The 15,872-nt window shown below is 33.6% G+C and overlaps 1 protein-coding gene across 3 annotated transcripts; it reads right to left on the minus strand.

The window, feature by feature from the left end:
- Positions 1–2,234: 2,234 nt before the first annotated feature.
- Positions 2,235–11,530, minus strand: LOC105347114 (protein mesh). Of its 3 annotated transcripts, XM_066075155.1 has the most exons (17): positions 11,386–11,530; positions 10,073–10,275; positions 9,343–9,633; positions 9,062–9,199; positions 8,251–8,413; positions 7,878–8,138; positions 7,008–7,150; positions 6,753–6,898; positions 6,280–6,564; positions 5,897–6,189; positions 5,602–5,745; positions 5,268–5,426; positions 4,985–5,143; positions 4,690–4,815; positions 4,103–4,348; positions 2,712–3,678; positions 2,237–2,539 (listed from the first exon to the last, which is right to left on the minus strand). In XM_066075155.1, the coding sequence occupies exons 2-17, from the start codon at positions 10,265–10,267 to the stop codon at positions 2,443–2,445; spliced, it is 3,813 nt and encodes a 1,270-aa protein (XP_065931227.1). In that variant the 5' UTR covers positions 10,268–10,275; positions 11,386–11,530; the 3' UTR covers positions 2,237–2,442. The 3 variants fall into 3 exon arrangements, with proteins under 3 accessions (XP_065931228.1, XP_065931227.1, XP_034303980.2); XM_066075156.1 differs by lacking the exon at positions 11,386–11,530 and having other exon boundaries at positions 2,235–2,536; positions 10,073–10,410; XM_034448089.2 differs by lacking the exon at positions 11,386–11,530 and having other exon boundaries at positions 10,073–10,407.
- Positions 11,531–15,872: the final 4,342 nt, after the last annotated feature.

Here is a 15,872-nt window from a genome sequence, read left to right on the forward strand (position 1 = left end):
AGAATCTCCAGATTATTTGTTTGAAACGCCCCCTCTACCGCTTCAGGTTTCAATACACAAACCAAAGTAGGAAGTCTATGATTGCGTCAGCCATAAATAAGCCCGGATGATAACGTTCAAAAATTGTGAGAGGTATTCCGAGTGAGTTCCGAATGGTGACAAGATGTATACATTTCCCATTATAAATCTCAGTAAGAAATTTGATTTCGTTCCTGTCAACTTTTATGATTGAAAAATGATAATATGTCAATGACGATATTTTGAATATTTTCCCTTTTTTCTTCTTCTTCTTCTTCCAGTAATGTGCCTGGCACCAAGGTTGGGCATTATCGCACATGATTAAAAGGTTAAAATCATGCTGAGGAAGGCCTCGTTAAAATCTGGTTAAAATCTTCAATTATTAAAATGGGTAGGATCTGGGGCTGATTCGGGCTTTGAAGGTCTCGAGTGAATCAGCTGTCACTATGGCTGGTGAAAGTGAGTTCCAGATTACTACTCCGGCTGGAAAGAAGGAGTCCTGATAACATTTTAAGTGGCAAAATGGTTGTAGGAACCTCATAGTATGTCCTCTAGTATTACAGCTGTTTACAGGATGTAAACAATTTAAACAATTTTCGATTTCAACAGTATTTCTTTTACACATATGTGTATTGTATTTTTATTAAAAATCATCAAAAAGCGACTGAAGCAATAACTTGGGACAGACTAGAGCTTCCATTGTATATAAAAATCAGTACTTGACAAGTGCTAAGCAAAACTTCCTCCTTTTCAAAGAGGGGTTTAAAAGCATCTGGAGGACAAATATTTGTGTCCTTCAAAGTATTTTTAACAAGCCTTTCTAACCAAAGGAAGACGCTGGATACCGTGACAAAACTTGTAAAAGCAAATAATATACACATATTTTTAAACAATGAAATATAAATATATTAACAACCATTTTAGATCACAAACAACGACTTGATTTTTTAACGAAAATACGCTTCTATAGAATAGAAATTAAATCAGTGAAAAATATGATGTTATGGCAACGTCCAAAGGATCTTGATGTATGTACATGTATATGTAAACAAGAGATGTGTTATTAACAAGTACTAAGTTTTTAAATAAATAAATGTGCAATAATATATGAAAAATATTTATGTAAATATGATCGAGATAAAAAATTGAAAATTTGAAACAGAACATTGTACTGCATGTATCGCATAGCCCCCTAACTCCGTCACTACCCTAACTCCGTCACTTTCGGGAAACTCCTCGCCGTTTGAAATCAAGTGCCATTATGACGTCATATTTTACATGTCAAAAATCTTTAATCAAATGTCAACAATTTGCAACGGTTAAATTTAAGAATGTGTCAAAAAATAACAGAATTAAACCTTGTTCATTTTATGCACCATTAATTGTGTGAAATCAGCTAAAACTTTTTCACGGGTGCACTAAAATATCGATATTTTTGACATGCGGGCCCATTCGATTATTTACGGTGGTCAGCCATTTTTAGAGAGGTCAAGATGAAACATTTCACATGTAATACATTTTTGATTAAGGTAATTAATACATTTTTTTTCAGTCTGCAATAGCCTTTATGCACTACTCTTGATGATAACGTCAAATCGCTCATGCCGATACTTTTGCCTTATACATGGTATAGATATATCCGGTATTTCGCTATTTAGAATATGCTTCATTTCTAAAAATGTAATAAATAAATAATATAATAAGTAATATATTAATTAATGATATAAAATATTTGAAATATGTAAGGACATAAATCAAACGGCATCCATACATTCTGAAAAGGCCATTGTGATTGTTGTTACATGGACCTATTTATTATTCTGGCGATCATTTCATTTCGATGAAATTAATTACAATTTAAATTGTATGCACAATTTTTACTTATTATAACTTGGCCTAGATACAAATGGAGTTTTAACTAAATTGTTAATCTGTCTTCATTCCCTACCATATCATAGAGCATGTGGGTGACGGAGTTAGGTTCATAAGATAAAATAAGCACGCGTGATAAACGTCGTATTCAGAGGGCTTATTTGAATAAAAATAAAATATTTTTGTTAATAATTTTATAAATTATATTGTTTCAGATTATATTTAGTGATTGCAAATGATAAAAACCACAAAAAATAAATTACAGAGAAACACGGGAGGTTTTCTGCTTATGGTGACGGAGTTTGGGTACTCGGGGATATAAATATATCTCTTTATGGTATTTCATTTTATAATAGTTTTAATGATAAAACAAGATAAACAAATTGTTCCTAATTTACTTATAATTATAGAGTATCTAATATGTGACGTGGAATTTTATTTCTGATTGCACGATAAAATGTTAAAATTGGACTAAAATATATTTTTTTGTTCACAAAAATCACCATTAAATACGATAAATAGTTTCTATGATTAATTATTATAAGAGTTTTATCATTTATTAGTTTCATGGCTGTAAAATGTAAATCCATCCGTGTGAGTATAAGTTCCGCTTGAATTATTTTTCTTCTTTTTTAGTTGAACGAATCTTCTAAAAGTAAATAAAGACAACATGGTTTATTACATATTAATTATCAGATGGTCATTTTCATTTGTCTTTTCTTTGTCTTATAGAAGGTTAAACTATTAAACTCAATGAATACTAAGTAAGACAATTATAAAAATAAAATGATTAATGTTGTAGTTATTATACATAACATTACCTTAAGAAAAGAATTCCCACTACAACAGAGAGGACAATAATGACAACTACGCCACCTATCACATAGGGAAGGATTTTGTTAAATTGTTCGTCGAATTGTTGTAGAGTTTCCTTTATATTTAACGTGCTTGTTTGATGAGTGACAGATATCGTTGATACATTCGTTGTCAAAGTTGTAGTTTGGTGAGATTGTTCTGTGGAGGCGTCTTCTGTTGTAGATATTGTTTGTGTTGTTGTAGTCGATTTTGTTGAAGATTTAGGTTGGTTTGGTGTTGTTATTGAAGTCTCCTCTGTTGTGGATGTTGTTTGTTTTGCTGTTGTTGATTGTGTTGTTAAAGCTGTGGGTTTATAAGTTGTTGTTGATGTTTTTTCTGTTGTGAATATTGTTGGTTGATCATTTGATTTTGAGATTTCTGCAGTTGTCCACTGCTTTGTTGATGTCATGGTTGATGTTTGTGTTGTAGAAGTTGGCGGTAAACTAGCTGTTGAAGTTTGTGATGTAGAAGTTGTTGGTAAACTAGTTGTTGATGTTTGTGTCGTAGATGTTGTCGGTAAACTAGTTGTTGAAGTTTGTGATGTAGATGTTGTCGGTATATCAGTAGTTGTTGAGATTTCTTCCGTTTCCGATGTCGTTGTCACTGTTGTTGTCAAGTCGTCCTCTATTGTTGTTGTGGCTTCCATTGTAGTAGTTGTTATGATCTCTTTTAAAAAGGATGTAGTTGGGATGCTTGTTTCTTTTTCAGTTGTGAATAAAGTTGGTGTAACTTCTAACGTAGAACTGGTATTAATTTGAACGCAGCTAAAATTTCCAAAGTCGCCCCAAGAATTATTTCTACAAGACACGATGTTACTTTCGCCGTCCATCTCATAACCCGGGTAGCATGAAAAGGTAGCATTAGAACCTTCCAGCGTGCTTGAAGCATTCCAAACACCCCCGACAACAGATGGCAGGTTGGCACAATTCTTTACTACAACAAAACGTAGACATTATGGAATGTAAGCAAGTTGTAATCGGGTGTAACACAGAAAAAGTCGACAGAAAAATGTGTATACATGTAGATACTATGTAGCAATATTTTGTGAGAACACTCCTATTATAATTTTTGAAAAGTGTCAAAATCGTCATTACTTGTTAAGTCCAGCTTCCGGTGAAGAAGTTGAACATAAATTCTTTTTAAATATGAGTACGAATTTTAAATAAAGATTGTTTTACTTTAAGTAGAGTCATAGACAGCAGGAGGTACACAGAATGACGTCAAACGTTTTAATAAGTTATAGTAACCTCCCATACATAGCAAAATTTATTTGGTTGTTTTTTATGTAACATGCTGTCGTGATACTAGAGCCAAATAAGTTTTTATTATAAACTTTGGTTCCATATATAAAACTTACTTTCATAAGAAGCTTCTACAGAAGTATTGAATATTACAGTAATCTGCAGTGTTTCCGCAGCTAAGTCAGCGGAATCTGTAACGGCATAATCAAATGCACATTCTTGGTCTGTTCCGCATAATTCTACAACTTCCGGTGGCAGATTGGTAGGCACACTAAACGCTGGGCGAAATGACCGTAGCTGATAGTCATCATAGGACTTCCCAGGTTCATAAGTAAATAAGGATGAGTTTTCTGTAATCCTCCCTAAAATTCATTTGGAATATATGATCGTCAACACACTTCATATTAAATTCAACAAAAATATCTATCTTGTTTCTAAAAAGATTGTTTTATGAAAATTATGTTTCTCTCAGTTATATAAACGTAAATATCATAGTTGTCATGATTTATTGAAAATTAACGATACTCTCACATGATAAAATTTTAAATTGGACTGTATGTGGTGGAACTTCCGCACACTGCTGCAATATTTTTACACCCAAACCTTATTAATTACTAAATAACATGATTTATATCACAAATACATCATCGAAAGAGATTCTACTCGTTTAAGCGTATGATATATTTCTTGAAAACTTTATTACATGAGACTCCAAAATCGTCGAAAATCTGTTCGGTAGATGAGTTTGGGTAGAGAATCCTTCCGGAATCCGTTTGCAAATCATTATTTGGATTTTCATCAAAATCTCCAAGTAAACCTCTTAAACTCCCTAGAAACAATGGGAAGAGAAAAGTTTAAAGAAAGCTAGTAAATCAAAACGATCATCATCTTTAGGCATTAAATCTTTGCAAAACGATTTGAGTTGCATTAGCGAATTGCTGGATTATTCTTTCTTTTTTTTGGGGGGGGGGGGGGGGGAGGGGGGTAACAACACTGACCAGCTAACGATTTATTTCCAACTATTGGTAGAATGTTGAGAACTTTGGAGCTTGCTATCGCTTTAAATGCTATTCCAATCTCAGTGAAGGACACAATGAACTCTTTTTTCGTTGAATTAATGTTGGAATCATTTGATGCAATTTGCAGCACGAATGCTCCTACAAAGACACAATATTCGTTCAATATAAAACAACATTATCAATATATATATATACTTCAAATAAAAAACAGTTATCTTCAGAAAGTAACGAAATTTCCTAAATCTAGAATACATAATATCACCTGGAAATTGGTGTGCATTCGATTCATCGAAGTCAATAACTTCTCCATCAACCAGGATGTCGGCTGTTCGAATGGAGTTGAGACGAACTTCCACAACACCGGAAGTATTGGTGTGTTGAGTTGCAATGGCGGTACAAACACTTGCATCCACTAAATCTCCTAATATTATTTAAAGAATGCTGATTTTAGATAAAAAAAAAAAAAACACGCATTTTTAACACATACTTGTAATAATAATTGTCACCCGTAGCCCTTCTCGCTAAAAACATTCGATTCTACACAAGATCTCTTATTTCTTGGTAAAGAGGGCCAGTAAAGCGTACAGTAATATTACCATTTTCCTTACGAAACTGTTCAAATCTGATTTGACTTTGAAAAGTTCCGTCCGTGGTTTTCAGGTACACGAATTCCCCAACACCATTGAATGTATAGCTGTATCCGTCTAAGGTGGTGATATGGGGGTCCCCGTTCGTCCTGGCTGGAAAATAAAAAAAAAATACATTTAACCTTCAAAATAGAAATGTGGGTATCAACAGTATGTCTTTCCCCAAAGACGTTAACGTGTAGTTAACGTTTAGATGTGCAATATTTTGAGCACACAATCCTGCATCCTTCCACTAATTACTAACCAGGACGCGGTGGTTCATAGTTTTCGCAGGAACTATATTTCCTATGCGTAAAAAAACGGGGACAAATGTTTTCAGCAACGACCATGTTTCCACCACTGACGACATTGTACCCATTCCGAGTATATCGACAACAGTGGAGGAAAGGAAGAACATCAAAGTAAAAGTTGGTGAGGTAGGGGTAAATTCTGGATCCTCCCAGGTAGTGGTATCGCTGTAGGGACCCGCCTTCTTTAAGTCTTGAATCAATCAGATTGTTACTTGAGTCGTAACAACAGAGGTTGTCCATTTGTTGTCTGTAAATTGAATTAACTTATATGATTTAATGAACTAAATGAGTAATACAATAATCATTAACAAGTAACGACAACAAGCAATATACTAACCCCAGGTCAGTTAATCGGATACAGTGCGCTGCATCTCGTCTGTGTAGACAGTTTCCAGTACGGGAAAATTGCGAGTTTCTGTTGAACATGTTGCAATCCGGATCCGGTTGGAATCGCACAATATCCAAGAGAGCTTGGTCTAACGTACAAGGACATGGTTGAACATCATCAGATGGGAGTGGTGGCAACTTTGCTTCCGTATTCAACCAGTTTTTACATAAAGAGAAGGCTTGGTCGGATCGTAGAGCTAGAGGGAATATATCTGACCAAATTCCTCTTTCAAACCTTAATACATATAAATATATAAATAAATACATCGGTATATAACTACATGTGTGCTAACATTGTTATATGGAAACATTTTTTGATAATTGAATTTCATGCATTCTTTGGTCATATAATAAATTTAGAATGCAATACATGTATATTATTATATAATAGAGGATCATTTGTGTACGATGCAATTTACTCACTGATCATTTCTCTGCGGTGATGATGTGACCCTCACAGCCAAAGCGTAACCATTCGTTGGAAGGAAGAGTTCTGTCGTTCCTAGTAAACGCTGCACTCCTTGTTTTAGAATCTCTTTTTGCCATTTTAAACCACGATTATCTTCCTCCTAAATAAATACTAAACTAGTATCAACGTACTAGGATAACTGCAACTGCCTTCTCTTTAGATAGCGTTTTTTAAAAGATAAAAGATCGAAGCCTTAAATACATTTGCACCTTTAGATAGAATAAGTGTATGTCAACTTTCTCGTCGTCCTTTAATTCTGCAACATCCGGGTCCCATGAGATTTGTTGTCGTCCTGAGAACCAATCGGATGCGCTGTGTCTGTATACTCGGTGTTTGCTGTCGGCAGGATTTACTATAAAATATTTGCTACGATCGATTATGATAGAAAACATTTATGATATGTGTATGAAATTTAGAGAATCTAAAAAATACAAATTCAGAGGAACATTATGTCTCAGATATCCGATTTCAATATCTTTGGAGTATAGACAGGATTTACTACCAAACAGAGACAACAAAAACAATGAAATAACTAAACCGCTAATACTGCGTAATGATTAAATTTTTGGAACACTTTGTTCTTCCCTGTTCTTTAACACTAAACCCATTGTAAATTCTGCTGTTACATAATAAGCTAATATATTTGTCGCATGGAGCTTTAAAATCAATACAAATAGTCTAGTACTAAACTGAAATGTTAGCTTTGTTGGCATTCGTTTATTCCAATCAGCTATATGACTCCTCTTGAATAGATTGGCATTTAAATATGATAGCACCGTAAGAAGTACATGTATATCTATATATTCCTTATTTCAGTGCAAATCAATGCCAAAATAAAAACAAGTCGTTTGATACTAAAATAAATGCCTCAAGTGTTATTCTAAAACGTCTCAAAATGACTGGACAAGGCAATTCAATCGCTAAAATGATCATCATATTTTGATAAGCTGGGTTTAAATTGTAAAGCCATTTACTGTTCATTTAAGCGTTGATAAAGGAGATTGTTTTCAATAGATACATGTTAGCAAAATTTTGAACATTTTTGAAAGACAAAAGAGTATATACGTATGTACACATACTGATGGTGTATCGCCCCAAAAACGTCTTTCTATCTCCCTGCTGATCTTCAATGACGACCTGGACGATAGCATCGCCTGTGTATAGAAACATCGGTGTTATACACGCCATGCTGAATTCTGTTTTTCTTTCACAATTTTTCTTGTCGGGAAGGCCAAGGAAATTCAGTTCAATTGTCGCTCCGGGTTCGATACATGGGCCACTGATGACCAGGTACTGCCCCCCTAACATTGGTCCATACCGGGGGGTAATTGTCAATCTTCCTATAAATGACCAAATTATAAAATTATTAGGATCCATGGATTTTAAAATTTGTTTCAGCAAGAATCACAATTTATTTGAATAAGTCTTCAATCACGAATTTACATGTAATACCTTTTGTATTACATCCTCCATCACTGATGTCACTTGCATCAATCCTAAACGCGAATTTTCCGGGTATATCTACATTTGAATCCTCATCCACATTAACAATATCAGGACTGCGTGAAGCGTTGACTGTAAATGATACGATTCCATCCCCAGCGTTGAATCCAACCTGAAAATGTATATATTAATAAGTATTACATAGTCAATATTAAGTAACCAAACAAGAACACCTCCCCCCCCCCCAGAAATCATGATGAAATTATCTTGATTATCTGAATGCCTCGGATAATTTTTTCAAAAAGTAATAAGGTGTGACATATACCTTGTTCCTCCCAAAAATCATGACGACATTATCTAAATTACATGTAATTAGATATCTGAATGCCTCAGACGATTTATTTATTTTTTTAAAAAGACACAACATAATGTGACATATACCGTAATTGAAATGAAAAAATAAACATTCTCCTTACAGCTGTAAGAAATGTTACAATATAATCTTAGTAGTCTAGCTTGTACTTTTATTTCCAAATTTCCCTTAAAATCACCAATCATGTAATTTCAAAGTGACTGTAGGTTGGGTCATTCAATTCCTTATTTGTAATTTTAATAAGTTATCTTGGCTGTTTTTTCTTCTTCTTATTGACAAAACCAGTGCATAATAAAAGGAATGCAGTGTCAAATTTGCATCAATATTATATTACGGGGCGATAATATGCTTGAATTCAGGAGTGTTTTGTGGCACAACTGCTACTATGTTACACATTCTTTGTCAGTGTGCAATAGTCCTATTCTCGAGAACAAAACATTGATGTACCTGAGCGGGGGTTCCCCCTAACCCAGTGGTACTGTCCCCTCCACTTGCTTTTCCTGTTGTCCATTGAATGTCTTCATAGTTGTATATTGTGAAGGAATGCTGGCCGTTTGTGACCAAGACTGCTTGAAACGTGTTGGTCTTAATATATGAATAATTAAATTAAAACAAAGAATTTGGATATCAATTAATTCCGCGGGGTTAATTTCGATACCAAGCACTATCATATATCTAAATGTAACTTGCTTTCTTTTACAAATACTTATGATACACATGCGTTGTACCTTAGAGCATCCTCCATCACATCCATAAAACGCAACCCGATCCCACGTGGCGATAAATACCCATGATGCCTTGAATCTAAAAAACCCGGGAAAGTAAGCTCGCACTTCGTCTGTGGCTCTGTCTAGCAGAGTATCATTAGTAGTCTCTCTGTACCACACTGTCCCCCCATTTCTTGTATCAATGTCTGCCCAAAATGGAGCTATCATCCTGGCGTCATTCGCTATAGGAAATGGATCAGGGGTGAATGTGCTAACCCTTTGTAGAAAGGAAATAACTCCGTTTGTGTTCACCTGAATGGATAAAGTATACGGACGATTTTCTAATTGATCAATAAAATCCCCCTGATATCGCTTGGTTGTTAAATATATTGTCCAATCCACATTAGTTAATCTTCAATGTCATTTTTTTTTAAGTTCTCATATCTACTAAATTTGAAAACACGCTTTTTCTATCAGGGAATTTTTGGGTGTTTGTAGAAACGCCATCGTTCCAAATATTGAAAGCAATTGGATTGATAATAATTCATTTTCAAAGCAAATCTCGTTATAAGCCCTATTAGCTATTATGTATTCTTAAAAAATGTCAATATTTACATTGTAATATAGACAACAGAAACGAAAGAATGAATAGAGATTTCTATTCTATAAACACGTGCAACGGCAAGTATTAGAGTTAGTAAGAGAGGAAGGCGTTACCTGGAAATTACCAAGAAGATTGACAGTTACTTACTATTAGCTTGGTATGTTGGTGGTTAAAAAAGGGGAAAAGAGTTGATATGGGTATATCTGGCGAGCTACGGTCGTCATTTCTGTTCATAGCAGTATCTCCGGCTTGGTCACCGAATGGATAGAGGTCATTCAACGTAAGTCCAAGCGCAGGTCCAACAACGAAGGCAAAATACTCTGCCACCAGAATACTCCGCATGTCGATATCTTTGAGTGAAATTTAGTAAAATGTGTGAGAAAAAGGTAAGCACCTCAGATCTAGAAAACTATGTCCTCGGATCTTCCTTGTTGTGTGATTACCCAATCATATGATTCGTTTGCGTGTGTTTTTGATACGCAGAATCATCAAGAACGAAAGAGGATTAATTTTCCAAATTTCGTATGCTTTATTTTTAGTCAAACACTGAACTTTGACATCCACTCCAATCGATAAATTGTGCCTTTGTCTACCTTCACGTATTCCAAGCAAATGATGTAAATACATAATGTTCTTATAAACTTAATGTTTATCTCTAAAGTAGACTTGTTCATTCGGATTTTCTGTCAAATATTGGTTTCATTGATCTTTTACAAGTGTGTAAACGGTAGGATCCATAATCGAACCGGGAAGTTGAAGTTTAATTAAATACTACCCAACTCTATACAGTTTACAACTACATTGAGATTGGTGTTAGAACAATATGACGTCAGTCAATTTTTTTCACATTGATAGTATTTATTAGGGAATAGACTCCAGACTTTACGTACATGTAATATTAGTTGTTGTCCTTAAAATTGCACTTTTGTTTCAAAAGGGTAAGTTTTCTTTTTTTAAGAGCGGATGGCTATTAAAAAGGTTTTGGAATAGAAAACGCACACCTCGTTTCTTTCAAACATGCTGTCACAATCCTTATCATATACTGTATTACAATTAATTTGTTAATATGAAATGTCAGAAAGGAATCATTTTTGTTCAATCAAACATATTTTACGAGCTCAGTTTCTACTACTAGTATAAGTTACATTCTTTTATAACTCAGCCCCGAGTGTTTTTATATATATATATATATATATATATATATATATATATATATATATATATATATATATATATATATATATATATATATATATATATATATATATATATATATATATATCTGCAGTTTTTGCCAGATAATCCTCTAAAACCAACCTCCTTAATTTGGACGTAATTCACAAATAATGTTTTAGTAGAAAGAAATTTTTAGTCAACATCTTAACGCGCTCTTGTTTTAAATAAATAAGACCAATGATAGTAATAATGAAAATAAAGTTCAAAGAATATAAAGTCTTTACCTTATTACGAACTGCCTCATTCAATTGCTTTACATGCGAATTCTGAATATAGTGTCAATCGGAAATTCCAGTTTCGTTTTAATATTCTCTGTAATCCTTTGTTCTAAGAAAAGTTTCTTGTCTGATACTGAAACCTATAAAAAATTACGTGTACAGGTGCATATTTTAGTTAAGTCATGTATGAAAAAATTTTGAAATTACATTTATACCAGACCTATTTTTTCTATAACACCTGATATCAAGGTCAAACATCCTCTCAGACTCGCAGAATGACCCTCAGCGCATAAAACACAAAACAATTTATTCCAAAAGATTGCAGTTTCTGAAACTATATATCACTAGCATTTAGTTAAAGCATTTAACTAAATTGTTCTGTCATTTTTCAAGATGCAGCAAAGGAGGGTTTACACGCCTAGTATTTGCTTGATATGCTAAATACACATATACTTACATGTATCATCAGTTTATAAGATTTAATCTTCTTAATCCCAAGATATCGTCACAGCACAATTTGCCCAATTATTCAATATTTATGAAAGCCTCGAGATTCAACCGATGTTCTTAAAACCACAATATTTCTCAGTTTAAACGCCCCTCAAGCTTGTCAAGTTTCAATACAAAGCACAAATGAAAAGTCTACTGCATGGGAATTTGCATTGCAACTGACATGAAGGTGCCTATTTGATAAAGTTAAAAAAGTACAAGTATTCCTAGTGACCTCTGAATGTGATGCCACATTTTCCCATTGCAAATCTCCGTTTGAAGTTTGTTTTCGTTCCTGTGAAATTTTCTGAATGATGAATGATAATGCAACATTTAAAAGATCTAGGAGTTTTCACTTTCATCGATTTCGACTGTATTTCTTTCACTGATTTATATACTTTGGTTAAGAATTATTCAAATATGACGGAAACAATAACTTGGGACGGACTATGATAACAGAATCTGTACATTTGTTAGCAGTGATCAATCAAAATGAAACCCTCTATATTAAACGAAAGGCTCATTCGATATTCGAAATTCGGAATACGACAATCGAAATACTAGTATGAGATTCGAAGTTTGAGATTCAATATAGAAATACGTCGATCAAATCATTAACATGAACACATGTATCCTAGCAACATCGAAATGCTTTGATTAAAGATCACCTATTTTTGTTTTTACTTACATATAAAAGTAACTTATTACAAGTCAAAGTATTTTCACAAAGAATGAATATAAAAAATTTGATTGGAATATTGTGTAATACTTTTTAACCTGAGGTGTAACTCTTTACCCTTAATAAGTTCAAAACCGGGATGTATTCGTCCCAATTGTGTAAAAATATGAATAGTGTAGAGATAATGTCATTTAAAATCTGTTTTAATCTAAATAAAAAATACCAGTCTGGCCCCGCCATCTCAAACTATTGTATATCACTCAGCGCAGTTTTCAACTTCAATTCTTTACACTCAAGTACATAAATTTGAGGTCAATACTCAGACTTGAGATTGACAATTGTTTTGAGGAAAGTTGGTGACGGCGGGTCCTGGTTTCAGCAATGAATCTGAGTACAATTATTACTTATTATAGACTAAAGATGCATGTATATACATTGAAAATCAATCAGATCATATCTAAATGAAGTAATTTATGCGAAAATTTTAAGACTCAACTTCCTAAGAAAACACATGATCAGTCTAGTGTTAGGCATTATTGATTATTTTAAAAGAATATGACTGTATTATTTAATATTTCTTTTCAGATCATACGATCAAAGATATAGTACAGTAAATGACAATGGATCAAAATATGTTTTTAGGGTCTTCCGTCTTCAGCGGAAGACCCTACTATTATTCTATTGTTTCTTTTTCACTTTTCTTATTATTCTTTTTATTATTTTTTTGTCTTACAAATTTTGTGCAGGCGATTTCTCGAAGATGGCTCATTCGATTTTCTTCAAATTTTAAGGGTTGATGTGTCGGCATCTGAAGTTTGTACCGCCGTTTCAATTTTTTGATAACCACTTCTGGTCGGAAGTTATCGTCCGTTTACGATTTTTAAAAGTCAATTTTGTCGGCTAGAGATCCAAAGAACGAATAAAGATAAAGGGCTGAAATTTTCAGTGAGGATAAACATTAAATTTACCTATTGCAACATGGTCATAAAAACGTCCGCCGTCACTTCCGGTCGTCACCGGAAGGAAAGATAAAAAATCGTTTTTTTCAACTTTTTGCTTTTTGATATATTTTTCTAACGGGTTGATAGAGACACTTTTACTGATTCAGAATATATAATTTGTTTTGAAATCGATTGATTTGTTCCCGAGATATTAAGCATCAAAATCCTGAAGCGAGAGTCCGAGTAGCACAGTCGTTAGAGTCGTGGACATGTGCCCAGGCGACCCGGGTTCAAGCCTCGGGTGCCGAAATTTTTTCCCCTTATGTTTTGAGTTGATTAACAATTTAGTCTTAAAAGTGAAATGCTCATAAATCGGACGGAAGACCCACTCGTTGCTCGCAACGAGAACGATCTAGTTTGTTTCTAGTATCATGAAAAAATGAACATTTTTGTAAAATGATTTACCATTTAATACAACAATCACGATAAATGTTAAATAAAAACAGAACAAAAGTCCTTCAAGAAGTCATACCGGAAAAATTCACCATAACTGTCACAGATGATAACCGATTAAGTTTTACAAACTAGGATAGGACAAATAAATGAAAAGCAAACCCAACCCTCATATCAAATTTCTATGAATATGACGATAAAATGCAGTGTGGCAACGCACTTTGAAAATTTGAAAACTCTATCTTTGATATTTTTTTTGTAGAAATGCCTTGAACAAGCTGAAACATAAAATCTTTAATGTCTCGGAACCGGACGTGGCGACTAAAGAACTGGCGTGTACTTTTCTAGCAAATTTTGTCAAGAGTAAGATCTGAAAATTTCATCAAAATTAGGCGTTTTTGAGAAAAAGTGACAGGGAAAAAAACAATAATTATAATAGTGAAAAAAAAACAGAGCAATAACAATAAGGTCTTCCGTTGAAAACAGAAGACCTTAAAAAGAAATAAAGAAAGACACAAAAAAAAAATACAAATATACAGATAGCCGGATGACGGGCCTCTCTCTCTCTCTCTCTCTCTCTCTCTCTCTCTCTCTGAGAGACTTTTTTTTATTTTCTCTGTTTTATTAAAAACTAAACTTTTTAATGTTTTTTTTTTATATACTAATACATAGTTACAACACATTGCCATTGATCTATGTTCCTAGACGTTTTCAGGACCTTGTTTTTTTTTGCACAAAATGAATGCACCATGCTTAATTGTTTTGTTCTAAAAAAAAAACACACCATCAAACACACTTGATCTCGAAGGTAAGCAGGTTTCAAGAATAAGATTATATCTTTTAAAAAACATAGCTTTTATTCTGTACCAAAGATCTGATAGCAGTAACGAAATCAAAAAGGAGTTAGATACATGTATTACACTTTTACATAAAAGTAGGGCAGCAAAAGTTACTTTTTTGTATATTGGGCTGCCAAATTAAATATTTTAGACACAACAAAGTCAAAATAATTCTATTTTAAAGCTGACATGAATTCATAAATACGCATTATTTCCCTTTTATCTCCGACTACCGCCATATTAGTTGTCGATTTCTATTGTTCTGTTCACCGCTATACACCCCCCTATATAAGGCTGAGAATACTATTCATGCTTCACCGCATTCAGGAATTTCATACACTCGAACACGTTACCTTGGACGAAAATACGCATAGAAAAGCGTTTAGAAGAAAAATGGGGTTTTCAAGAAGATGCAGACGTTATGCACTCTGTATGAACGACACACGTGTTCGATGTGCATGCGAAGCAAGTCAGCACAGTCTGTGCAAATTAATACGGATACCTTGGACATCCTTTCAAAGAATAAATATATTTTGTATTTCATTGATTGTTGTTTTCTTTATTCTTTATTACTACATTTTACTACAATGTGTAGTTCATGCATTTAGAAGTCCGTGCAACGTGAAAGCCTCGATCGGAAAGCAACCGACCGTAACTTTCTCAACCGGTATATATACCCCAGTGGCAGTAGAGGAGCGATCGAAAATAATATGGAGACCAAATGCTTTTATAAATTCATGTCAGCTTTAAGTAATGTAATATTAATTTGGTTTTAAAAAGAAAGTATATATATATATATATATATATATATATATATATATATATATATATATATATATATATATATATATATATATATATATATATATATATATATGGAGAAAATGGCTGCCACTTCGGTTGGGGCCAGTTATTATTTAGATATGTTCGTGGCTTTACGTATTGTTACGTTGATGACGTATATGTACGTCGTGCACGTTGCTGTTTTACCGCTTACTTTCGGAATATCTCTGTAATAGCGGTCATTTTAACGCATCCGTACCAAGGATAACTCATGTGTAGCTGCAGAACTGTAGCTCTCCGGGAAAAAAA

Source organism: Magallana gigas, chromosome 2, assembly GCF_963853765.1.
Source record: "Magallana gigas chromosome 2, xbMagGiga1.1, whole genome shotgun sequence".
In the NCBI taxonomy this organism is placed as follows: Eukaryota; Metazoa; Mollusca; class Bivalvia; order Ostreida; family Ostreidae; genus Magallana; species Magallana gigas.

What these genes read in the sequence shown, in the direction of transcription:
- LOC105347114 (XM_066075155.1), bottom strand. Translation starts at nt 10,267, where the DNA reads ATGCGGAGTATTCTGGTGGCAGAGTATTTTGCCTTCGTTGTTGGACCT. An exon ending in TAGGGGGAACCCCCGCTCAG is followed by an intron (nt 8,414 to 9,061) that starts GTACATCAATGT and finishes ATACATTTTCAG; the next exon opens with GTTGGATTCAACGCTGGGGA. An exon ending in ATCCGATTAACTGACCTGGG is followed by an intron (nt 6,190 to 6,279) that starts GTTAGTATATTG and finishes TTCAATTTACAG; the next exon opens with ACAACAAATGGACAACCTCT.